Source organism: Nasonia vitripennis, chromosome 1, assembly GCF_009193385.2.
Source record: "Nasonia vitripennis strain AsymCx chromosome 1, Nvit_psr_1.1, whole genome shotgun sequence".
Taxonomy (NCBI): domain Eukaryota; kingdom Metazoa; phylum Arthropoda; class Insecta; order Hymenoptera; family Pteromalidae; genus Nasonia; species Nasonia vitripennis.
This window is the reverse complement of record NC_045757.1, coordinates 19,203,811-19,227,803: the sequence shown is the minus strand read 5'-3', so window position 1 is coordinate 19,227,803 and position 23,993 is coordinate 19,203,811. Positions and strand designations below refer to the sequence as shown.

The following is a 23,993-nucleotide window of genomic DNA, read 5'->3' as shown; positions in this document are numbered from 1 at the left end:
TGCCTGCGTGCTTGTACCAAAACAAATAACCGTTTTTGAACTAGTCTGAGCAAAAAGAATTTTTCGCGGTCACTGTTGAAGTCGGCCTCTTCGTATGGCGACGCGACGTATATATTCGGTCTCTCTTGTCCCCGCCCCTCTACTGTGTGTGTGCCTGTCTCTATGTGTGAGTCGGTAAATTGATAGGTTATCGATGTGTTTAGACCACCAGCGGAATCTCCATAGCAACGGAACAATACACTTTCAGAGCGCGTCCGCGAGCCTACATGCACGTATGTCGACTCTCGCTTGTGTACACGCGTGTGTGCAGGTGGCTCTATAATATTTTCGATACGAGAGCGCAATTGTTTTTAGCTCGGCTCACTCCCTCTCGTTTGTTACTTTTATTTTTTTTTTCGGTCGCGGTTCACGGTAATTTTGCCGGGAATTCGGCTTTTGTTGCATGGGCGAAAAGCTACGGTTTCAGTTTTTCCTACATTGTGATGACTCATTTATTATTGACGGCTGTTCGCATCACTCGCAGAATAGCTAGTTATAACGCGTTGATAGAACCTTTGTTTTTGTGACGTTTGGTTCGATTTTTTTTTTAATATTATCCACGTTTATTTGTAACGAGCTATCTTCCCTTAACTATTCGAAAAATAATTACATTATTGTATTATTGGGCGTAGACGCAGATGAAATAAAAGTGGAAGCAAAACAATGGAAACTAAAGTGTCTGATGTTTATTTGTATCATAAACAGTCTGGAAACACGCAGCAGCATGTATGCCTCGTTCTCGCAGTTTGCTGTGCCCATTGCCAGAAGAGTGAAAATTAATTTCGATACACGGGCGTGTGTAACTCTGTTATGAAAAATGAAATACCGGAGAGTATTGTCGATAAAGACGAATAGACGCTAATTTGCAAATGTGTACAGTATACTTCGGTATTTAATACAAGGACGCACACGTATATAAGTTGAAAAATCGAAATTTTCGCGAAAATCATAATTTCGAAACCTCTCAAAAATAAAGGCACGCCAGCGGAAATGAGACCCGTATCGAAAGCAATTTTATGCGGAAAATGCAACAAGAGTTTGAAAGACTCGAAAATCAAATGGAAAATGAAAAGCAGAGGCAAAAGGGACGTGAGTGAAGAAGCGCGAGCGCTGAGCGTAAAGGATAATAATTGGATGGTTGTGCAGAGGACTGCTGTGTGAAGGAGGTATTGCCTGAAATAAAATAAAAATACTGAAAATTCCATAGCAATAATCGATGATAATAATGATCGAGATAATGATCCTTCGAGAGCAAAATATTTTTACATCGGTACTTCTTCTGTGAACGAGTATACGCGAGGTATTTCGTTCTCTCGCAGCATCCAGCTTCAGGCGAGCGAAAAGGATAATATTTCCGGGAAAACGAGCAAGAGAAGCAAAGCTAAACTGCTCTATACATGTATGTGGCTATATCTATATACCTCTGCCTAGTAGCGGGAGAAGCGCGCTATGTATATATAGATGTACATCGGAGGATTGAGTTGGGCTCGAGGTTCGGGTGTGTGTATATATATATATATATATATATATATATATATAGATGAAAGTATATATAGATGTAGATATATACGTATAGGAGCGCAGGGGCTGCGCTGATACCGCAAGCCAAACATGGAAGGTTAGATGTGTAAGGCTGCGTCCACAATTGAGCGTATACGTTAGGGTTTACGTAGAACATAACGTTTTGGGCAGTACTGCCAATCCACTGTAGCAGACTGCAGTTGAAACGAAGGAACACACCTGCTCAAAATTTAACCTATAAAAATGTTTAAATTTGAATTGTATGGTAATAAATTGTAAAATTCTTTTTTCAAATAAAATTATAAAATTTTGTAAGAGAATGTATTATAATAAATTAGTTTCTGATTAAAAAAAAGGTCTACCACTGTCTCAAAAAAGGAAAGGAGAATAAAAAATAACGCACATTTCCAAATGAAAAATTTATTATTATAATTAGTTAAATAGCATAGGCAATGATTGTATGATTATGTTCTTCATTGTATAAGTAAGCGATTAATAGCTTCAAACTGAAAGACGAATCATACGTATTTTATTTTAAAATAACTTGAAATTTTGGTTATGGTAAAATTTTGTCCAGCATATAGTTTATAATTAATTGAACATAGTTTTGACATTAAATTTGGTTTACAATATATTGCTTCAATCTTCAGAAAAGCCATTTTGACTTGATGTCTTGCAAATAAGTATCGATGGGCAGTTTTTGTTTAATTGTTCTCTATGACTCTTTACTATTCGATATTCTTGATGATAAAAACTTTGGGCTAAGTTGTATAAAACATGCTCTAATCTAAAATAATAAACACAAATATTTTATTTACTGACTTAAAAAACTACTGCTGCTGTAATAAAAATTATCTACCTAAATGTGTAGCCTAATAAATGATCTGCATAAGGTAAAAAATAAAAAGTTTTTGCTGGTAACTCGCATGCAGCACAAAGTGCAGTTGCTCGCTCTGTAGCTACCATATCTTCAGTACCAGGAGGTGGAGGGGCTTCCTTTTGTATCAATACTACAGCTATTTTTGTATTCCTCCCTTCTAAGGCGGCTCTGAGAAAAAAAATATTATTGATTTTTTATCATCAAGAATATCGAATAGTAAAGAGTCATAGAGAACAATTAAACAAAACTGCCCATCGATACTTATTTGCAAGACATCAATTCAAAATGGCTTTTCTGAAGATTGAAGCAATATATTGTAAACCAAATTTAATGTCAAAACTATGTTCAATTAATTATAAACTATATGCTGGACAAAATTTTACCATAACCAAAATTTCAAGTTATTTTAAAATAAAATACGTATGATTCGTCTTTCAGTTTGAAGCTATTAATCGCTTACTTATACAATGAAGAACATAATCATACAATCATTTCCTATGCTATTTAACTAATTATAATAATAAATTTTTCATTTGGTAATGTGCGTTATTTTTTATTCTCCTTTCCTTTTTTGAGACAGTGGTAGACCTTTTTTTAAATCAGAAACTAATTTATTATTATACATTCTCTTACAACATTTTATAATTTTATTTGAAAAAAGAATTTTACAATTTATTACCATACAATTCAAATTTAAATATTTTTATAGGTTAAATTTTGAGCAGGTTTGTTCCTTGGTTTCAACTGCAGTCTGCTACAGTGGATTGGCAGTACTGCCCAAAACGTTATGTTCTACGTAAACACCTTGTAAACCCTAACGTATACGCTCAATTGTGGACGCAGCCTAAGCGCGCGATCGGACGCAAGGAAGGGGTACAAACATCATTAATGACTCCTTCGCGTTTCGAGGCGTGCTTAGCTTGCCTTATGTACTTGCGTTTGGATTTATTGAGGGTTGATTCTGCTTGATAAAATTTTAGGAAATCTTTTACTACTCTATAATAATTGATGAAATTTTGATTATACAATCAGATTAATGAAATATTTACTGCATTTCGTTTTTCGTTTAAGCGTAATAAGATAACGTTCTTGTGTAAGGCACTTGGAAATCGAGTGTGTTTTGAAAATAAATATCCGCACAAAAGAAATCAGCAACAATACTGTGCCGTTATCGGAGCGGTCTTTATTTTTTTCAAAAGAGTTCAAGAGAACTAGATTTATTACCGCTCTTTGTTGGCATTCTCCAGCAGAGAGAAAAACTATTCAATTACTCAGTCGTAAATTATTGCCACAGATAAGATTCTCTCGTCTCTATATAATAAGTTCTATACTTGATAGTAACGCCCGTATGCACATGCATCATTATTTGCATTATCTGCACTTTTTGTATACCCGATCGTTCATCTGGCGCAACTAATGTTTCAACTAACCGCGCCTTCTATACACGCCGCGTAGTACACCAATAAGCCAGGCATAACACGTATTCATTGTTGTTTCACTTCATCAAAGTGTATTCGCTCATACCTATTGTCAGCGAAGACACAGCGATACTCCAGTGACGTAACTGCGGCATTACACGTACTTTGAGCGCAACTCATTGTCATTTATTATTTTTTTTTTTCACAGCAAGGTCTTGAAACTTTTCTTTTTGAAGAGCGAAACTTTGTTCCCGCCTTAAGGGCTCCTTTGTTGCTGTAAAGAAGCTCTTCTTTTTTACAGAACAGGTTTATACCGTCAATCTGAATTGCTTGCCAGGTCCACTTGTTTAACTGCTTTTATACGGTTTTCGCGTGGCGATTGCGCGATCGGTAATTCTAAAATCGAAGCGCGATAAAAGAAACAGTTCTTGTTGGAATGAACGATAGCGCTGAATACTCGTTGTATGTATGACGATTTAAATTAGCTTAGAGCGAGGGAAGTTACAGTATCGCTCTACGAAGATGTTCCAGTTAACTGTATAAATCGAGTTTCCGCTTAATATTCCGCTCCGCGGGTAGTTTGCATGCATTTAAATGAGATTTTTTTAATCCTAACTAACTGCCTGCGTGCTACAGTCATTTCGACGCTCGGTCGATAAGGCAACTCGAGTTTGAACGTAAAAAATGCCGGATTTTCGCGTTGCCTTTTATGGGCTCTAAATTAATAAAACCTTTATATAGAAATAACTAACGATCAAATTTTGTTTTCTGCCAACAGGACGAAGTGCTGACGATCTCGGAAAAGGTAGTGGTGCGCGTGCACGACCTGGTGACATGGCTCTCCCCGTCGCTCGAGTGGTCGTGGGGTCGCGAAGTCTCGTTACCACCGACGTCGTCATCCTCGCCGGACAGCAGTCCACAGCCTCAGATCCTGTCGGATCCCGGACTCAATTTCTCGGACGTCGAGCGCCACCAGAAGGACCTGGACGCCCTGACGACGTCGACGCGCCGCAGCGAACCCGTCAACCAGACCAAAGTTGTCGTCCTCTCGTACCCGAGGTATTGCCGCTATCGAGCTCTGCTCAGACGACTGGAGAGCTCCGAGTCGTCGTGGCTTTGCTCGTCCGTTGCGGCAGCCCTCGGAGGCTTCACCGCCACGTCCGGCACTCGGGTGCTCTTCTGTAGGGACACCTTCGACTATCCGGACCTCGAGACACATGAACTGCTCTGCAATCATCTGGGTAAGCGCACAATTTTGCTTTTGTTTGGTCCCGTTTCAATTTTGCAAGTCGAGTTTCCTAAAAATAACTCCGGACGTTATCTTGAAGAAAGCTTTTTGGAAATGCGAGGCTTAACCGAAGTAGGTAACTTCTGAAGTTTGAGATAAGACGTTTCGTGACCCAGGTCTCTCTGAATTTGCATACGAAAAGATAGATGGATTTGATTACGTATCTGGAATAATTTATACAAGTCCGCAGTGAACTCGAAAAAATTATGTCGTATCTATCAGCTCTATCTTGATGCTTTGCACGAAGAATAACATGCGCTTTTCTGCAAACGAAACGATAAAAGATATTAGATTTGACGTTCGCAACTTCGCGAGTAGGTTTTTTTTTTTAAACACAAACAGTCGTCGTATTGGAGATTACAGCAGATATGTTGTGGTGTACAAAGTAGGTCGTATACGAAATTTAACGTGGTAACTATGGAATACTGCCTCGTTAACCTCTGGAATTTTAACAATGCAACAACAACAACAGTAAACATCGTTGCAAACTTGCTTATAGTCCGGGTGCTGAGAGGGTTTGGGTCGCCACGGTAACCAAACTTTTTTTCGACGTATACTCTGAGGCGTAAATTTCGAATTCAACAAATATTATTATTCCATAATTTAAAATCATTTTTGGATTAAATTGCCGAACCAAAAAATAAGACGCTCGAAGCGAAATTGAACAAAGCGAGCTCATCGCGCGCGCACTAGTTAGACAATAAAAAAAGAAACCAGAAACGTAGAAGAATGCGTCAACACAGAAAGAAAAACAAAGCCGCGCGTTCCCTAAGCTCTTCTTACATACGCGCGCTCGAGCGAGCGAGCGTTCGAACCGCCGAGGTTTTCCCGCTGCAGTGTCACGTGACCGTCCCCCTTCTCGGCCGTCGAGCGGCGCCGGCATGCAGCGGCCGGCAAAGCACGTGTTGCGGCTCGCGCTGCGTACTCGCATACACACGCGAAGGAGAGAGACGGAGAGTTCGCGCCGGCACGTGCTCTCTCGCCCGGCTATTCCGTAGCTATTTACTCGCTCGCGCCGGTAGCGAGTGTGTTAAGTGTTAGATGTATCTACAAGACTCGTGCTTATTTTGTATTGTGTTCGATTAGCGATTTATTCGGTTTCGAAAGTGCGGCTGCAGTGATATCTTTAGGAAGAAGGATGGCGATTATCATGACGATTCGCGAGAACCGCGTTGTCGAGCTGAAGTTCGACAAACGTAAGGGCAAGAACTTTTGTAAAAAATGTAAGTGGTCGTCTCATATGCGCTTGAGCAAAGTGTAGACTGTGCGATTCGGTGAATTTTATGTTCATTAGTCGATTGTATACTCGAAGAAATGAAATTTTAGAGTGTTCAGATTAGGTGCGCAAAGCGGTGAATATTCTTATTCAGTTACGTGGACGTTTTTTATTAGTTTGAATTTGCACATTAAAACTGACGTAATTTTATTGGATTCATTAGTTATTATTGCACATTAAATCTGACACTAGCAAAGCAGACATAGCATATTCGATTCTTCTAGTTTACATCGATTTATTATTCTTCAACGATAGTTTTAACACGCACTAGATTTTAATTAATCTCAATTCTCAAAATCATCGACACAAAGAAAAGCGATTGGACGTAATCGAGTATCACTATTGTCTCCCCGAAGTTCTGCTCAACATGCAGTGCAGAAGCACGATCTCAGCCTGCATTTGTAAACAAACAAGCAGCGCCGCTTTGACGGCTTGACCCAGACTTACCGGAATCCACACCCTTATTTACTCGCCGCAGATTGCAATACTGAGAAAAAGTTCTTAACGGAGGGACTCGTCTCGACGAAAATCGCGTTCAAAATAACTCCGGCCCTGTTTTCCGAAAATCTGCTGCTGTATTAGTTATACCTAAAGGGGGGGTAGACTTTTTTACGGTTACTTGTGAAGTTTCAAAATAAGCAGCACAGCCGAGTGAAATGCATTTGATCCTGCTAATCCGACTTTTCGCGTGAACCTGAATTTCTCAGATTGTTGACACGATAATGCTCATTCCATTGTCTTGTAAATTCCTCAATTGTGTTGCGCTTCTGGCACTCAATAAATATTTACGTTTGCGTACTTGCCATTGAAAATTTTCCTGCCCGGCTAATCTTAGCCGTGTTACGGTCGACGTTTTTGCGCAATGACACATGCCACAATGACTGCCATTCAATAATCTGTACTAAATTCTCTGTCCTGAAATAATGATGTGAATGATTTTAGCACCAAAACTGAAAGGCCGGCCTCGGAGAAAACGCAAAAAGCGCAGCGTATCACCGGCGGGCGAGTCGAGCAACGAGAGCGAAGCTTCGGTGGCCTCGTCGGCGGCCGCCTCGACGTCCAAGGGTTCCACCTCGTCGTCGGGCCAGTCTTCGGGCAGACCGTCAGCCGCGTCCTCGGTACGACGTAGCGAGCGCAAAGTCAGCGCCGAGGAGAAGAGATTCCTCGACGACATCTACGGCTTCATGTCCTCGCGCAACACGCCCATCGGCAAGATGCCCCTCCTGGGATACAGACAGAGTGAGTTTATTATTGCTTGCATTTTTCTCGATCTAACTTCAGTCAAGCATGGAGTGTAGAGGTACAGAACTAACTAAATTGTCGTTTCCTTTTCAGTTGACCTGTTCCTGTTTTACACGAAAGTTCACGAACTCGGCGGTTACGACAAAGTTAGCTTGAATCGTCTTTGGAAAACGATCTACGATGAAATGGGCGGAAACACAGGCTCCACGAGCGCGGCGACGATAACGAGAAGGCACTACGAGAGGTTGCTACGACAGTCCTATTTGTTTTTACTTCAAGTATCAAATCCAAAGTGATCACTGATCGTATTTCTCTTTGTCTCAGGTTGCTGCTGCCGTACGAGAGATATCAGAAGGGCGAGGAGACGAAGGTCAGGCCAAGCCAAGGGGGCAGACGCGCTAAAACGCCGAGTACGTCGGACGTGTCAGAGGACTCGGTCGAGGTCAAGAGAGAGAACGAGAGCCCGCCGCTGTCGGTCACACCGCCTCCCTCTGAGGCATCCAACTCCACAGCTACGCCTCCACCTCTTCAGTCAATTCTTTCGACTTCGGTATGTACCGCGTTTGCTTTACACTGCCGGAATATTCATTGTCACATAATGTGCTCACTCTAATCGATTGCGTTCTGCAACAGCCATTCCTGCCGGGAGACAAGCCGGGCAAGACGTCGTCGCTGCGTAGCGTGCGGGTGAAACCCGAGCGTCTCAAGTCCCTGAACACAATAATCGCGACAAGCAATCCAGTGCAACCTGCCAATCAGCAACAACTGCCCAGCTCGCCAACCTCTCTGCTGACGGCGACGGCCAACACTACGACTTCGTCGTCGGCAGCGTCCTCGCCGACGAGCACACCGCCTGCACCGACCACGCCGACGAATCCTAGCGCGCAGCACAGTGTTCTCGAGAGGCAACTCAACAGTCCTCTCATAACGCACCAAGTACCACCAGCGTGTTCGCCACCCGGACTGCCCGTGAGTACTGTAGCCACGAACGCGACAACGGTGGTGACACTTACGCCTCCACCAGAAAAGGACATGAAGGAAATAAAGCTCGACCCGAAACAGACGAGCCTTCTCGCTCAAGGCAAGGAGAATATTCCGCTATTCGAGGAGAAAAGTGCGATTTTCACAGATAAAACTCTTGTTGCGCCTCGCTCGCCCGAAGTCATTGATCTCGAGACCGAGACTGAGCCTGGCACCAGGGACAAGCTCATCATTCCTAGCTTTAAAAAGCGAAAATTGGAAATTCTACGCGAAGGTGGTCTAGAAGTGACGGCTGTTGATTTGGGTATGTATCTCAAATTTTTTTCTACTCTTTACAAATGAACAACGTAATGGCATTTTTTTAATGCACTGTACTTTCCATTAAAAACTTGTGAGAGTGTCGAAAAATTCCTCGATTCATCAGAATCAACCCATCCATTTTCGGCTTGAATTTTCCGGTATCGCTTTTTTCAGAGTATTCATCCATCCTTGTTATAGATGCACGGCCAAGTGTGATCCAACCAACTGCAACGACGTCGTCCACCACGAGCGTATCTTCTTCAGCCACAACGACTACCAGTACAAGTTCGTCCTCAACCTCAACCACAACCTCGCCATCGCCGCTGACGATTCCTACGATTACTGCCAGTATCGTACCTCCTATGAAACAGGAAGACGGCAGATCCTCCGCGAGTCCTGACTTCGCTTTGCCACAGCCTGCAGTTATACCTAAGCTGATAAATGTGACGGTAACGCCTGACATTGGGAACATTATGCCCAGAAGCTCGGAATCGCCGCAACAACCAGTTACTCCGGTGAAGTGCCAGCCAAATAGTCTGCCCAATAGTGGTGAATCGCCGACGGGTCTGCAGACGTCGCCAACCGCCAATAGCCGCGTTATCAACCTTGGCAATAACTCTAACAATGCCACGCTTCTCCAGCTCTATGCAAACGCCAACGTACCCGTGCCACACTCGCTCGCTGCGGCAGCGGTCCAAACAAACAATCATCGCTTCGTGCCACCACATTTGCCGAACGGTCGACCACCTATACCTCACAAGGTCACTCAATCTAGATCGATATTTGGTAATAATGAAAAGATGGTCTACGGCAATCCTAAGGATATTCTTGTTGCCCCTAAATTTGTACCTGCGATGGTGACGCCGCCACACATACCCAGAGCACCAAGGTTCGTCGCAATTTGATTATTTTAATGTAATTTTAAATAACATCACATTACATATTTAAATGAAAACTTAATACTAACATTTAATTTTCTCTGATAACAAATTAACGCTAGAATCTTTTCAACAGCATTCTATCAGCACCAAATGTTCGGTGCGGTAGTAGTGGTAGCAGCATGGATGCTAATACGTCAGGCGTATTGGATCTTACACAAAAACCGTCGGCCCCCAACGAGCGTCCAACTTACGGGCGACCAAACTTGGAGATCGTAAGAGTCCCAGTGGTACCGCGACCGACGCCTCTAAACCTCGAAACCCGCAATCACCATCAGTACGTCGATCATCAGCCTCACTATCCACGTATCAGCGTCGCTTCGAATCTGTGCAAGGAAGTGAACACCAAACCACCTGCACAGTCACAGGCCGAACGCAAAAACCAGTTCGTGACGGGTAGTGTACCCCCGAGTCCCGTTGGATATGCGAACGTCTTAGACAGTCGTACGATGGCCACAAATAATCTGGAGATTACGTTGGTTAGTCCGAAGAAGACGGCCGTCGGCAATGCTGGTCCACCGCAACTAAGCCCACCACTGAGAAATAACAATGTGGTATGAAAACTTTGCGATCGATTTTTTTCATATTTTCAAAATAATCAAATTCGTATCTTCGTTAATAATAATCATAGTGTAACATTATCTTACGTAAACGTATCTTTTCAGATGCCACCTTCAGTACCTGTACAGAGGAGACAGCAGCAACAACAGCAGTTGAATGGCAAATTCCCCACGAGGCTACCAGCAGAGCCAGTTTCACCGTACACTCCTCGAAAGCCAGCCTCAACGAATAGTGGTCCCAGCATTCAACACCCGGTTATACCAAATATACCTAATTTAAGCCATTTGAACGCGGGATCTTCCTCTAATTACGGAAAATCCAATCATATTGGAAATTATCAACATATGGCAATTGAGAAAAGGAGAGCCGCCGAAGCCGCAAGTAAAGAGCATCAGCGCAGAACGAGCGAGAGTGATAAAATTGCATTGCAGCTACAGCAACAACAACAACAACAACAACAACAAAGACTTGAAGCCACTTCAGCAGCGCTATCGAAACAGCAACAGTCGAGGTTTGTACATACTATTTCATCATCTCATACCTTTTTTTAAGTCTCTGTTCAAGTTGTTCGTTTTACAAAATATTAATTCTTCAATTTGTAGGGATGCTGAGACTTCGCGGAGGCATAGCGTACCTAGCATACCCACAGGCTTTATACCTACGATGCCAGCAAGTAGTCCTTTTCCGTACCTAGCACATCAGCTCGCAACCGCTTCAGCGAGCAATGATTCGTCGTCCTCGTCGACCGCAGCAGCAGCAGCCGCGTTAGACGTGGCCAATTTCGTGCCGACGTTAGACCCCATGTACTATTCGGCCTTCTATAACAGCTTGTTCGCTAGGCCTATGGGTCCCGCGAGAGCGGCGCCCAACGCCGCCTTTCTGCAGCCCGAGATCAGTGCCTACTGCAAGGAACTATTTGCCTCTTCCTCGGCTCAACAGACGAGGCTCGCCATGGCAGCAGCGGCTGGTCAGCAACATCAGCCCGCAGCGCCTACGTCCAAGTAAAAGGCCAACGAGAGCAGCGATTCGTGCTTCGTATCCCTAGAGATCTCAGTGTGTCGATAGACGATGAATATCAAACATTATGACTCTTCATACGTCATCGTAAACATGTTAGTTGTTGATGCGAGTGGTTTGATTCTTAATTTGTAAACTTGAACGTTCTTGTGCCGGAGCTTGCCACGGTACTATTAAAGCTATGCAAGTTGCCTCTAAGGACAAACTGTTCGTAAAAAATTAAAACAGTGTAAATTGATAAAATAGCGCAGATGTGTTTTTCAACATCGTATGTTTTATATTTCTCTTTTTTTTCATTGTTTGACGTGATCAAAGTTTTATAAATATAAGAATTAGATGGCTTTATAAGTCTCTGTTGTAGGGTGCAGATATTATAACAAAAATGAGATCTGTATCGTTTTTATCATAAAAAATTCAAAAATGTTCTATTGAAGGTTTATGATTGTATTAAGTTTTGTTGAAAAATGATTGCTTATCTTTTAGTTGCCTTTAAGAACTTCAAAGCAGTTCACTGTCTTTAAAATTAAGACATTAAGAATTCGATTCAGTAGTTGGAAAATAAATTATCGCTGTGTTTAGACATTTAGGAAATATGTGTTATTTTTCTGTCTGAGAACACGAGTAATGTAAAAAATTGTTATTAAAAATTAATAACGTACCTAATTGAATTTATTGATGAAAATGAACAGAATAAGTCTTATTTAATTCTAATGGTATTAAATTGAGGTACAAGATAAGCAATCGTACTTTTTTATTTATAGCATTACTATAAACGTTAAAAATTCTGCGATGCAGTAATCATTAATCAGAATATTTTAAAGTTTTATCTTTTTCATACATGAAATTGAGTAAACATATGCAAGCAAGAGCGTTTTAGAATTGTAATCAGTTAATATCTGATTAAACGTTCCGTTTATAGATATCTACAAAAACGAAATTAAGAATAAGCTTCTTATTTGTGTGATTTAAAGTTAGTAGAAAGTAAATTCTAAGAAATGCTGTACATTTTTGCATGGGAAATGTTTGGTTCTCCTGTTTGAGTCAGAAATCTCAATGTACTTACTCTTAATAATGCATTGGGAAGTTCTCTAGTTTTGGCCAAGCAGAAGAGTTACGAGTAACGAGTAACGAAAGACAACCAATTTAAAAGCGAAATAACGGCTAATCGTACTTTAGAGCGCATTTTTCCTTCCGACCCATTTTACATGCGCGATGTGATAATATTGACGTATTCCTATAATGCGAGAGTGTCGCTGGAATCACGAGTAAATAAACAAATTTTAAGAAAGCGTTTAATTGCTTAACTGAGAATATCTGTTTCTCTGTTAGAAAACTCGCACAAAGATTCCGCGAACTCCGCTATGTAAGTTAGCCAATTTTCAGCAACGACGGAAACACGTAAAATCCGCATAATGCACTCGAACATATACGCAAGAGTCGTAGCTTATAAATGATAAACATAAAAACGAATAAAAACAGTTGCATTGAGAGAAAAACGAAGTTAGGAAAGCATATATATTCAAATTCTTACACACGCTTTTTCTTCCAAATGGAAATACAAAAACAATATACGTCACTCCTAAAAAATCAATAAATGTCAAATATATTAACCGACGGATAAAGGACATGTATATATTGTACATAATTTTTAATTGTAAGTTCACTCATAAGCTGCGACGAATAATTTAGTGAAAAATCCAACATCGTCTTTTATTATTATGTTATACCTGTAATAGAAAGTTAATAATTAAGATTTTAGGTATGTGTGTACAGGCCGTCCCGAACTTTGTGACTCGCGAGATATATTAAATAGCGAAACTTTTCGGTTGATTTTTGTTTTGGCAAAAAAAAAGAAAATAGTGTGAGAATTTTAAATGTCAATAATTTAATTATATAAAAATATCGTTTCCTGAGCGCGTAACTTTATTTTCCATCATGCAGTATTATTCTAACGTACCAAATCTATTTACAAAAAATTTAGTTTCCATATGTGCACAGCATAATATTTTGCAAAATTATTTTGTTTTGAATTACGTTTTGTAATATATATTATTAGTGATAAAAAAAAGTATTTGCGGTAGTAATACTGTAAGTTAACATGCCATTCATCATAATTTTGCGAAAGATTATTATCATGTAGAAAAACATTACAGTTATCTCCGAAATATCAATTTTGTCGTCGTTTCAGTATCAGCAATAAATTAATGTTTACATATAAACATGAGATCTGTAATAGATAAATCAGAAATAAAAATTGTGTGAATTTCATGAATAACCGTTAGAAAGTAACTCTAGAAAAGTTTTTATTATAAAAACGAGAGTTAAACACATTTCAACGAATATCAACCGAAAAATTCGCAAAATTTGTACGCGCTCTGCTTTTGGCATTGTTATAAATGTAAAATGCTCTAGCGCGTACAAAGGCAAGAGTGAGCCGAGTAATCCTGGTGGGTATGAAAGAATCGCGATCGCGCGCGACTTCCTGAGTAGATAAAAGTCGGCCTTTGCTTTTCGAGCGTTTTTCAAAATTGTTCATTGTAAAAATATGTATCAATGATAACAAAATAAACGCTGATAAAGGCAATCTCTCTGTAATTTTATGTCCTGGTGCGTTTACGAAATACAAGAATAAAGTATAAGAGTTAAAACTACCTGTCTGTTGTAAGTCACGACGACTCATTTTATATTTCGTAGTAAAAATTGCCGTAGATCGTAGCTGATCTGTTTGATAGCCACAATTATGAATTAAATCCAATAATGTGAAATTTTCAATGGTTTATACGAGTTTCATTACTGTGGGGGCACAACATTAACAGAGAGTCGTCTTTAATAGACAATTTAAAGTAAAAAAAGAAGAATTGTTCGACTCACTCTCAATATATTCGTGTTAACAGTAGCTATATTATTAGTAGGATATGCTCGTTTTAGAATTGTGAGACGGATTAGAGAACGTAAGAGCAGTAAAGCCAGATTTTTGTGCGAAGGGGCGTCGAAAAAGACGAAAATATGTACGAAAAAGTCATGTAGATTATACGGACTAGTTCTTAGCAAATTTTAAATATTGATGTCTCAATATTATGGTAATATTTTGTATAAACTTTTTCCGTTGGCACCCAGTAGCATTGAAGATTGAGATTTAAGTAATCGTTTCATTTCAAACTATATAAACGAAAGCTCCTCAGCATTTTTTATACAACATTCGTTGCTAACGAAAAGTGAACATCCACCCATTAAGAAAAAGAAAACAGGCAGACAGATGAATAAATATGCATAAGAATCGTATTTCGAGCTTTGTTACTTGCGTTTTCAAAGTTTTACAACTCTTGTGGTTTGTTATATACGTACGTTTGAATTTTTAAAAAATATTGTAGAGAAATATTGTAAAGAAACATGAAGATATATATGAACATTAACTAATTACGATACACAACAACGTAAACAAAATAAGAATAAGAGATGTATACGTCAAGAAAAGTTCTCGGCGACATATCGTGTTTCAATGTATTTGAGGGAAGAAAAAAGCACTACTCTTCGTAAATTTTCTGTCTCGCAATATCGGAGAAAACTGCAAAGAGATGTGTGTGCCATACGATAGAATAAAAGAAGCGTATAACATGTACAAAATGAACGCATTTATTGCCGTCTTCGTTGGCGTTTCTATCCCTTGATGAAGTCTCGCGCTATTACAATTCATGATTATTAATACGACGATTATTATTAATGATAATACACAATTATTCTATTATTAATAATTAATAATATTAATAATAATAATATTAATAAATGAAAAGTGCAAGTTCTGCAAGGAACATTTCATGTATCATATATTGAGAAAATTCTTCTTCGTTTTAGTAATACCTGTATTTCTTTTTTTGCGTGAATTTACTTTTTATTATTTACGTGTATACGTATGTTCAAATGAGTGAAAGTACAAGTATGCGTCATACTTTTTCATTAAGAGCACCAAAAAATAGGAACATGAAGAAGACATAAGTGCAAGCGAGCGATCGTTTTTCAACACTTTTTGCTCTTACCTGCTTCTTAATTTTCGAATGCCATTATATATTGTTTTCTGCGCGCAAATGATGACAGAGCGAAGGTTTGCAACGACTGATGATTTCATTGGATTGAAGGAAAGCAACGAAATGGTATATTCGTTTTTTTCATCCTTTGGTTATCGTTCTCTGTTCATTTCTCATGTCCTCCGGCAAACTTTCTTTTGTACAGTACTTTATTTCTTAAAAAAAAAAAAAAAAAAAAAAAAAAAAATAATGAAAACAAACAAAAAATTGATTTCTTTTATTATTTTACATGTTATCCATCATTTCTCAATTTATTTTACTTTAATCCATCCTTGATTTATTTAAGATTGGCAGTAAAGTGCAAACTATTATGTTAGTTACACCTTAGATTACAATTTTACGTGAAAGGTGCACTCGGGTTAAATTAACGGCACATCGTATAATTTAAAGACAGAAGTAGTATCAGTCAGTCATCTAGTACGAATCTAGTAAAACAAATATGTTTGCTTCATAAACCAGAACGAGTCGAATCACGCGGCTTATCATAGAAAAGGCATAAATAACTAATGAAACGTGTTGAGAGAAAAAAAGAAAGTTTGCAAGACAAAGATGAGGGAATAGGCGAAAAGAAGAGAAAAAGGAATTTAGCGAGCGGCCTCTTTCGCTGTCCCTCTCGCTGACTTTGAGCGCGTGGAATGCACGAGCATGTGCCGCGAAATTTAAAATCGCTTTACGACGGCGGCTATAAACTGATAACCTGTTTAACCAGTCCGGCGGGAGCGTTTTGCCTTGCAAAATCGTTCTCGTTCTTCCTTTTTTCATTTTCTTTCCCCCGGCCTTTTTCTTCCTCTCGTTCTTAAACTTCGACCGCTTCGATTTTTCGCTTTTGCGCGCGCGAACGCTTATACGGCTGTGTGCGCGTATGACTAGTCCTTTTGTCGCGTAAACATCGCATGTTTCTTTCCTTTATTTTCTGTTCATGATATGCGCTGAAAATATGCACCGCGGACTTGGAGACGAGTTGTAACAAATGATCCCCATCTCCATTTTAATATAGAGAAATATGCAAAGTACGATAGTTTATCAAGACCTTTAACGTCTCAAAAGGTCATACTTACACGAGTGTCGACGATCGAAAAGTCGCAATCTTGCGATAGTCCCAGCCAATTAGGCTTGCCGAGCGACGCGGGTTTAAAATCTTTCAATTTTTTGTTACAACAACGAGCACACGCGAATCTCGACTAGGCCCAGCAGTAAATCTCGCGGTGGCTGCGGCTTATTTCCTGGGCGCTCGCTGCAGCGCAGTCTAGCCGGGGCTCCGGATACCGCGGGGGGAGCGAGACGTCGCGACGTCGTGTGCTTACCACTCCGCGCGACAAGCAACAAACACAGCTGTATAGGCACCCCCCGGAGCATCGTTGCACGTCGAGTGTCGACGATCGCAGCCGGCTCCGAGGCTGTGTACACGTATACCATGTCGAGGCGTGCAATCAGCGCCGAAGGTATGCGCAGCTGAGGATGCGGAATTTTTACTCGCACGCGGAGGAAAGTGTCACTAGGCGATTGTTGTAACGTTGTAAATTCTTGCAGGAGTAGCGCAGGAAGAAGGTTCGAAGAAATGAAAGAGTAAAAGTGAAGTAGTTCGTCGTCGAATGCAAGTATATCCTTAGATTCTAGATCTTTCTCGGCCACTCACCTATTTCTCCCTTTTTCGCGAGAGAAAGAGTTGAGAGTTGAATTCCAACAAGAGGAAATCGACCTACATGCACTCTTGCAAGCTCTCTTTCTCTAGCTCTTTTTTCTTCCGCTTCATAATGACTCTCAAGCGATCGTGTAAAATATTTTTCTTCTTCTTTTTCTCAAAATATTTAGTATTATCGAGTAAAGACTGCAAGAGCAAGATCTGCTATAAGTTATATAGAAACGACTGCCACAAGTTTCGCGTTGAGGACTATGCATTACTAATTGTAAGTACGCAATAAGAATGCAAGAAGAAGTGCAAAGGTCTCTTATCACTTTTCGCGCTCTATCATTACCTATTATCATTCGACATGAGTGACCGCGATGTATGAACCACCTGTTTCGCCAGAGTAATTATATATATCAAGAAAACGATGATCGAATAATGCTTGTATGCAACGTACAACATTTGCAAAGAGCAAACTCCGTCGTTAGTCAATAAGTCAATCGAGCGCGATCACCAAGCTCATCTTCCCTCAAGTCCGCGTCGAAGTAGTTGAACGTCGCGACTCGCGAGTTTCGCCTCCAGCAGTAGAGTAAGTATAGCAGCGGAGAGAAGCAACATCAGTAGTCTGGCGGTTCGCCACGCGCTTCCGCCGCCGCCGCCGCCGCCGCCGCTTGACACTGTCACCCTAAAAATCAATAAGGTTTGTAGCCCTCTCCCGCCCGCTCTCAGTAGTCATCCTCGCTGCGCCGAGCTGCACCCCGTAGGTGGTCATTCCATTGTGGCCGACTGCGGCAGCACCGAGGGCTCTCTGGACTTGGACTTCAGTAGACTTTTTTGCTTACCTTCGCAGAAGCGTGTATAGGCTGGACTTTTTTTAGCACGCGCTTGTTTGGTTTCCGATATTTTTTCGATTTGATTTGCATCTGTTACGTATTGAGTGTGAAAAGTAATAACGTATGAAACAATCACGCTTGCCTTGATTAAGCTAAATTCGATCGATTTTATTGCAAGCAAAATATCATGGATTAAATTCGGAAGCGGGATAGGATTACGAAATTTAATTAATTAAACTAATCAACGTTGTCCTATGAATATACTGCGTTAATTAACATCGGAGTAAGGAGACAGGCGCACGGATCTGGTTTAAGCTCTGATGACAACTTGCTGCACAACCAGTTTCGTCTTCACTCGCAACCTTTGAAGACGATTTAAACGCAGGAAAAAACGAGCTTTTTCGTTGATTGGTCCAACGTCGGAATCGTATATTTTTTGATATGGTGCAACCCACACCCGAAAACTCTGTGCGTCGATGAAAGAAAAGAAAGAAAGGGGATAGGGTAGTCGAAGCACAGTATATACTCGAGAGTCAGGCTCGGAGAGGAGGTACGAAGGAGCTTTACTCTCCCGCGTGTTGCGAGCGGTTAAACTCGTTAAATCGCGGCAGTAGTGCGCGCCTGCAATGGCCAGTCGACCAACAGCGCTGCGCCGCCAGAGCCGCACGCGACATAAAGCAACTGTATATAAGTATATTATACTCTGCGGCTCGTCGCGCGGTGAGAAAGTCTTTTGCGAAGAAAATAAAAATGCAAGCCCCGTCGCGCGAGAAGAGGGAACTTTTCAATTTAATATATATATATATATATATATATATATATATATATATATATATATATATATATATATATATATATATATATATATATATATATATAAATAAATGCAACATTATGCAGAACATTGTTGCAAAGGTGCATCCAGCGTAAAGGAAAATAAACATCGAAAGTATCCTCGCGCGAGAGCAAAGGCTAGAGAAGAAGCAGAGGGAGAGGAAGAAGCCGCAAAGGGTATGTGCGCGCGCGACGACAGGGTGCATCGCGTCAACGGCGGCGGGCGCCGAGAGGGGGTTAAAATGGGGGGCGATAAAAAGAGCCGGGAAAGTAGGGAAAGCGGAAAGAGGACGAGAGGAAAACGGAGAGGCAAAGGATGCCGCGCTAAAGAGGAAGGAGGCGAACGGGAGATAGGGGTCTTAACTGCCGCGGGAGGAAAGACTCCAAAAAGCATAAATTGTCGCGTGACCGAAAGCTCGACGATCCAGGCCTACTTTCAAAGCTCTGGATCGCGCGGGAGGAGAAACGACACGATGCACAGGCGAGACCTTCACAGCTCGTCCAGCAGCAGTTGAGACTCGGGTGCGGATGGAGCATCGGGCATAGCCGCCGGCATCAGCGGCCACGTGGATGGTCGCACGACCCTGGGCCACGTGTGCCTCCCCTACTCTCTCGCAGTACAGTATTTGCGATATGTAGTACAGGTAGTGGCGCGCGAGTGTATGGGTGTATGCGTTATTCCTTTTCTCTCTCTCTCTCTCTCTCTCTCTCTCTCCTTCAACTCCTTTTGTCACTGATCTTTACCGGGGGACTCGCGCATTCTCCCCCCTCGCGCTGCGTGCTGTCTTTTTATGCGCGTTTCGCGAGCTCTCGAGAGCTCTGGAGTTTTTCCCTCGAGCAATTAAATGCTGTGATTTTTCTGAAAGTTTGCGCTCCAGAACTCAGCCACTAGCTGTAATGTAATAGTACTTCCAGAGCGAAGCTGCGGATTAAAAGCTTTCTTTGGAAATTAGCAAAAAACCTTTTATTGCCTGTAAGAACTGCAGCCATTGCAGACAGAATAAGCTTGCTGAAACTTTGCTTAATAATTGGGTATAAAAATATTTTGTTATCCCAGTATTGCAAACAAATTGAAAGAGGACCAATTCTATAACGATTCCGCATCAATCGAACGAAAGAGTTAAGGTCTACCGTTCGTTCGGGGCTTCCTCGCAGATCCTTCACGGCCCTGAGCTTATGCGCTCGCGCGCGCTGCACATTACAGCAGCAGCGCAGGGCCATCGCACGGCAGCAACTCGAGGAGAGCGAGCGAGCGAGAGAGAGAGAGAGAGAGAGAGAGAGAGAGAGAGAGAGAGAGAGAGAGAGAGACGGACGGTAGCCGCGCCGCGTTGACTCCGCCAGTGTTTATTCGCGCCCGCTGTCTCCTTCTTTCTCTCGCAGCTCGTTCGGCGCTCGACTCCTCTCCCCCTCCCGCGACGTTCGACAACAACCTAACCTCTCCCGCGCGCGCCCTCTCTCCGCGAAACGTTTTCTCCTCTCTGCAACTCAGCCATCATATAACCCACACACACACACACACACTTGCAGTAGACTGTACAGTTCACCAAGCTTTCTTTCCCTCTCTCTCTCTCTTTCGGAGAATACTGCACTAGGTGTACTACGCGTATAATACGTACTGAACGCACTGCACTTGCGATGGCAGCTACAGCGGCAGCAGCAGCGCCGCAGCTGTCTCTCTCGCCACTTGAGTGAGTGTGCACTGTGCGGTGTCTACTGTCTCCGTCTCGTCAGTGCGCGTGCGTGTGCGTGTGCGCGTGTGCGTCCGTGTGTTACTCGCCGAGTTTTCGACTGCGCTGCTCGAAAGCCTGACCGAGAGCGCGAACACTGGCCGTAGTAGTAATCCTTGCCGCCCCGGATTTTTCTCCGCACGCGTAGTAAATAAACGCGCACGGTGCGATTCGCTCGCGTGTTACCCGAACGAGCGATACATATACAGTCTCACTCCGTCGAGCGCTGCAGCATCGCGAACTCTTGGCAGCAACAAAGCAAAGCCTGCAGCACGAGTCCCGTGTCGTCGCGAGTGCAAGAGTGAGAGAGCAGTGGCAGAGCGATAAAAATTGAATGCAAAAACGCTAGGAGCCTCCGCTCGATCTGCGGGCCTGCGGCGGACTCCGGAGAGAGAGAGAGAGAGAGAGAGAGAGAGAGAGGGAGAGAGAGAGAGAGAGAGAGAGAGAGAGAGACACACAACTCTGCGAGAGGTTAGAGCGGCCTGCAGCGAAGCGCTGAAAAAAGGAGGAAGCAACTGCGAGCCCAGCCACGGGAAAAAAGGAAGAATGCCGGCGACGCCAGTGCGACGGTTGACAATCGGCGGCTGTCGCGGCGGCGGATCGCTGACCGCCTCGAGTCGCGCGTCCCTCGACTCCTGAGGGTTCGCTCATTTTTTCCGACCCGCTACTCTACACTCCGCAGTCGAAGGAAAGTGCTCGGCAGTTCTCCTTCTGTCTAGTGCGCGCCGCGAGGACATCGTTCGCAGTTTACCTACTGCACCTTTCTCTCCAGTCGAATTCAGTGCAGGCCGCGCGGGCGCGCGCGTCGCTTTTTTCGCGTCGGTCGAGAGAGAGAGAGAGAGAGAGAGAGCTGCTGTTGAGAGTGGCAGCCTTCGAGGTTAGGTCGCCGGTGGTGCATCCATAACCTACACGCTTGAATTCGCTGGTGGAGAGTTTTTTTCGGGACGCGGGTTTTCCGGGTTATAAGTGAGTTTTTCCGCGCCCGACGGAGCTTCGAACGCTGGAACGGTGATTTGTGTCGAGAGACGGGCAAGGAAATTTCATCTCGAAGAAGACGAGGATGAGCTCGTCCCTGGCGAGACAATGAAGGCGAATGGGACGAACAATGGTGAATGTTTTTTTTCTTATGGTTTTGTGCGTTTATTTAGAGGCTTCGGAGTGCTCGGATTGCGGCTAGCTCGCGAGTTCGCTCGGTTGTTGTTTTTGTTGTGACTTTTGTGACGTCTGGATCAGCTGTGTTTGTTGTCAGCTCTGTTTTGTTTTGAATTCCGTGTTTATTTTCGCATTGCTGCCACTTTTGTGACGAATATCTTTAATCTGCATGACATTTTTAATCTGCTTGAGAATTTGGTTTTTTAAATTTTATTCCACCTGTAAAAAATTGAGTTTAATGGTTTTGTTTACCTTTTGATCTTTTTCCAAAGCTGTCTGAAAAGTTTGAAAAAGTAGATTTCAGTGATGATGATTTGTCTTTTTTTTCTGTTCTCATATTTAACTAGTTTTTTAGATCAATTCATATTTATGTTAGAGTCTAGAAGCTTCAAGACAAGTATAATGTGGTTTTATTAACAATTCAAGTTGTGGTCTATGGTAGAAGAGAATCAATGTTCAGATATAGACTAAATTGGGCAAACATAGTGCATTTTCAACATCTTGCTTAATGTATATTGAAACTTTTATATAAAGCCATTCTAATCTATACACATGTTTACTACGCAGGCTGCAGCCGTTTGAACACGCCATTGGCAGCCACCACCACGCTGGAGGACCCAGGAACTCCGGCCTCGTGGAAGGGGCCGCCACCAGGCTCAGAGGCCTCTCCATTTACCTCGAACTCTGTCAACCAAGGTGGAGGTCCAAATTCAGGCCCGTACAATAGCACAGGAGGTCCGCCGAGCAATTCCGGTGGCTTCCAAGGTCCAAGCCCCTTTCCTGGTGGTGCTGGTAGCCCTGCTGGAGCCCCATCTTACCAAGGTCCACCACCAGGATCTGCTACACCTCAATACACTGCTTCTCCAGCGCCAAGTGGCTCTTCCACCCCTGGACCAGGTCCGCAGCCTAATGCTGGTGGCTTTCCACCTCCGCCAAATAACTCTGGGCCTCCATATAATGGTACATACAGATTTATTTTTGCTGCGAGAGCAGTTTTGCAAATAAAATTAAATATAGAAATAGATTTAAAAAACTGTTTGATATGTCAAAACCATATAATTTACAAACACTTAGCATTAGACAGTTTGAATACAACAAAGAGTAATTCTGAACGAATATTGAATTAGAATTGCACATCAAATCACATTGCCAATATCTTGTAAATGGATTACTTAATTTAGTGTATACTTTAATAAATGTTTTATTCAATAATTTGTACTTAAAAATCGAGAAAATGCCTAATTGGTATCAAACAGTTTCTTTAATTTCTGAAATATTCACTATGCGTATCTGCTGTCGCTTTTTATCTCAAATTTTCTGCAGTAAATCAAGTAAATTAATACAATCTATTGTTGTTTTAGGCCCAAGTCCGTTTGGTTCACCCTCAGGAGGGCCTGGCCAATTTGTCGGCAGGCCTGGCTCATCGGGGCCGCCATTCGTACCGCCTGGCGGAGGTAATCCACACTTTCCCTCGCCAGGGCAGCCCTTCGGCGGTCCACAGTACGGCATGCCGCCTGGTAGTCCGTACGGTCCTGGCCCTGGTGGCCATCCCATGGCTGGGCCCATGGGTCCTGGACATCCTGCAATGATGGGTCCTGGAGGGCCGGTCGACAGAATGGATCAAGGGTAAGTAAAGAAAAATAAAACACTGAAGGTAAAAGTAATTATTCTTCAGAAAGTCTATAGGAATCACAGACTTATTAAAAGTCTTTTCTAGAAAACGCGCCCAAAGCAATAAGTTTTTCAAGAAGATTTCAATAGAATTCCTGTACTACTTAATAAGCCTGTATTTTGTCGTCGCGCAGCTAGATTAATTAGGTTTCGTCAGGGTTACACGGAGGAGAAAAATGAGGGATGGGGCGACAAAGGTGAAAGACAGAGCGGGAGAAAATGAGCTCTTTGAAGTTTTTTCTCCTTTTTTTCTTCTCTCGCTCGCTCTCTCGCTTGTTCTCCTGCTCGTGGATTGACCCCTTCGCCTCGTCGGCTGCTCTCTAGCGAGCTCGCGGCGTGGAAAAAATCGTTAGCCCACTCGTGTCCGCGGCGCGACTCCCATCTCGCCCTCTCTTTTATCGACATTTTCCCCAGGTGACGATGCGCTCTCTCACGCGAGCTCTCGCCTCATGCTTACTGCCTGCCTAACCTGTCGATTTCCATTGGCTCGCTGAATTTTTATTTTAAATTGCCTTAAATTCTTCCCTTTTATTCCATTTTTTTTACTTTTGTTTTTATTATTAGAGAACCTTTATAAAATTCATAGATATTTGAATATATTCAATG

At 42.3% G+C, this 23,993-nt stretch overlaps 3 protein-coding genes and 1 long non-coding RNA gene across 7 annotated transcripts in view; 2 read left to right on the top strand and 2 right to left on the bottom strand.

Annotated features, from left to right (window-relative positions):
* Positions 1 to 15,085, top strand: part of LOC100115009 (AT-rich interactive domain-containing protein 5B) — a 145,683-nt gene extending 130,598 nt beyond the window's left edge. Inside the window, exons 3-11 of one of the 3 annotated variants that reach the window (XM_008219262.4) lie at positions 4,637 to 5,099; positions 7,365 to 7,661; positions 7,758 to 7,908; positions 7,989 to 8,214; positions 8,298 to 8,949; positions 9,144 to 9,834; positions 9,960 to 10,437; positions 10,549 to 10,955; positions 11,047 to 15,085. In XM_008219262.4, the coding sequence (XP_008217484.1) occupies positions 4,637 to 5,099; positions 7,365 to 7,661; positions 7,758 to 7,908; positions 7,989 to 8,214; positions 8,298 to 8,949; positions 9,144 to 9,834; positions 9,960 to 10,437; positions 10,549 to 10,955; positions 11,047 to 11,449 (3,768 nt within the window). In that variant the 3' untranslated portion in view covers positions 11,450 to 15,085. Of the gene's footprint in view, positions 1 to 4,636; positions 5,100 to 6,085; positions 6,370 to 7,364; positions 7,662 to 7,757; positions 7,909 to 7,988; positions 8,215 to 8,297; positions 8,950 to 9,119; positions 9,835 to 9,959; positions 10,438 to 10,548; positions 10,956 to 11,046 lie in introns of those variants that run through there. The other 2 variants (XM_031931725.2, XM_031931732.2) reach the window with 2 other exon arrangements.
* Positions 1,965 to 2,815, bottom strand: LOC116417635 (trafficking protein particle complex subunit 11-like). The gene is made up of 2 exons (XM_031931742.2): positions 2,420 to 2,815; positions 1,965 to 2,347 (listed from the first exon to the last, which is right to left on the bottom strand). The coding sequence occupies exons 1-2, from the start codon at positions 2,524 to 2,526 to the stop codon at positions 2,200 to 2,202; spliced, it is 255 nt and encodes an 84-aa protein (XP_031787602.1). The 5' UTR covers positions 2,527 to 2,815; the 3' UTR covers positions 1,965 to 2,199.
* On the bottom strand, positions 3,670 to 5,870 carry LOC103318073. The gene is made up of 3 exons (XR_004344499.1): positions 5,487 to 5,870; positions 4,611 to 5,409; positions 3,670 to 4,254 (listed from the first exon to the last, which is right to left on the bottom strand). It is a non-coding gene; the product is annotated as an uncharacterized LOC103318073 (long non-coding RNA).
* Positions 15,086 to 20,465: 5,380 nt separating the features above from the next.
* Positions 20,466 to 23,993, top strand: part of LOC100114588 (LIM domain-binding protein 2) — a 123,931-nt gene continuing 120,403 nt past the window's right edge. For both annotated transcript variants that reach the window (XM_031929573.2, XM_031929572.2), the window contains exons 1-3: positions 20,466 to 21,672; positions 22,284 to 22,676; positions 23,078 to 23,342. In XM_031929573.2, the coding sequence (XP_031785433.1) occupies positions 21,648 to 21,672; positions 22,284 to 22,676; positions 23,078 to 23,342 (683 nt within the window). In that variant the 5' untranslated portion in view covers positions 20,466 to 21,647. The remainder of the gene's footprint in view (positions 21,673 to 22,283; positions 22,677 to 23,077; positions 23,343 to 23,993) is intronic.

Coding starts and splice junctions, on each gene's coding strand:
- LOC116417635 (XM_031931742.2), bottom strand. CDS start 2,526: ATGGTAGCTACAGAGCGAGCAACTGCACTTTGTGCTGCATGCGAGTTA. Junction 2,348..2,419: donor TTATTAGGCTACACATTTAG/GTAGATAATTTT, acceptor TTATTATTTTAG/ATTAGAGCATGTTTTATACA.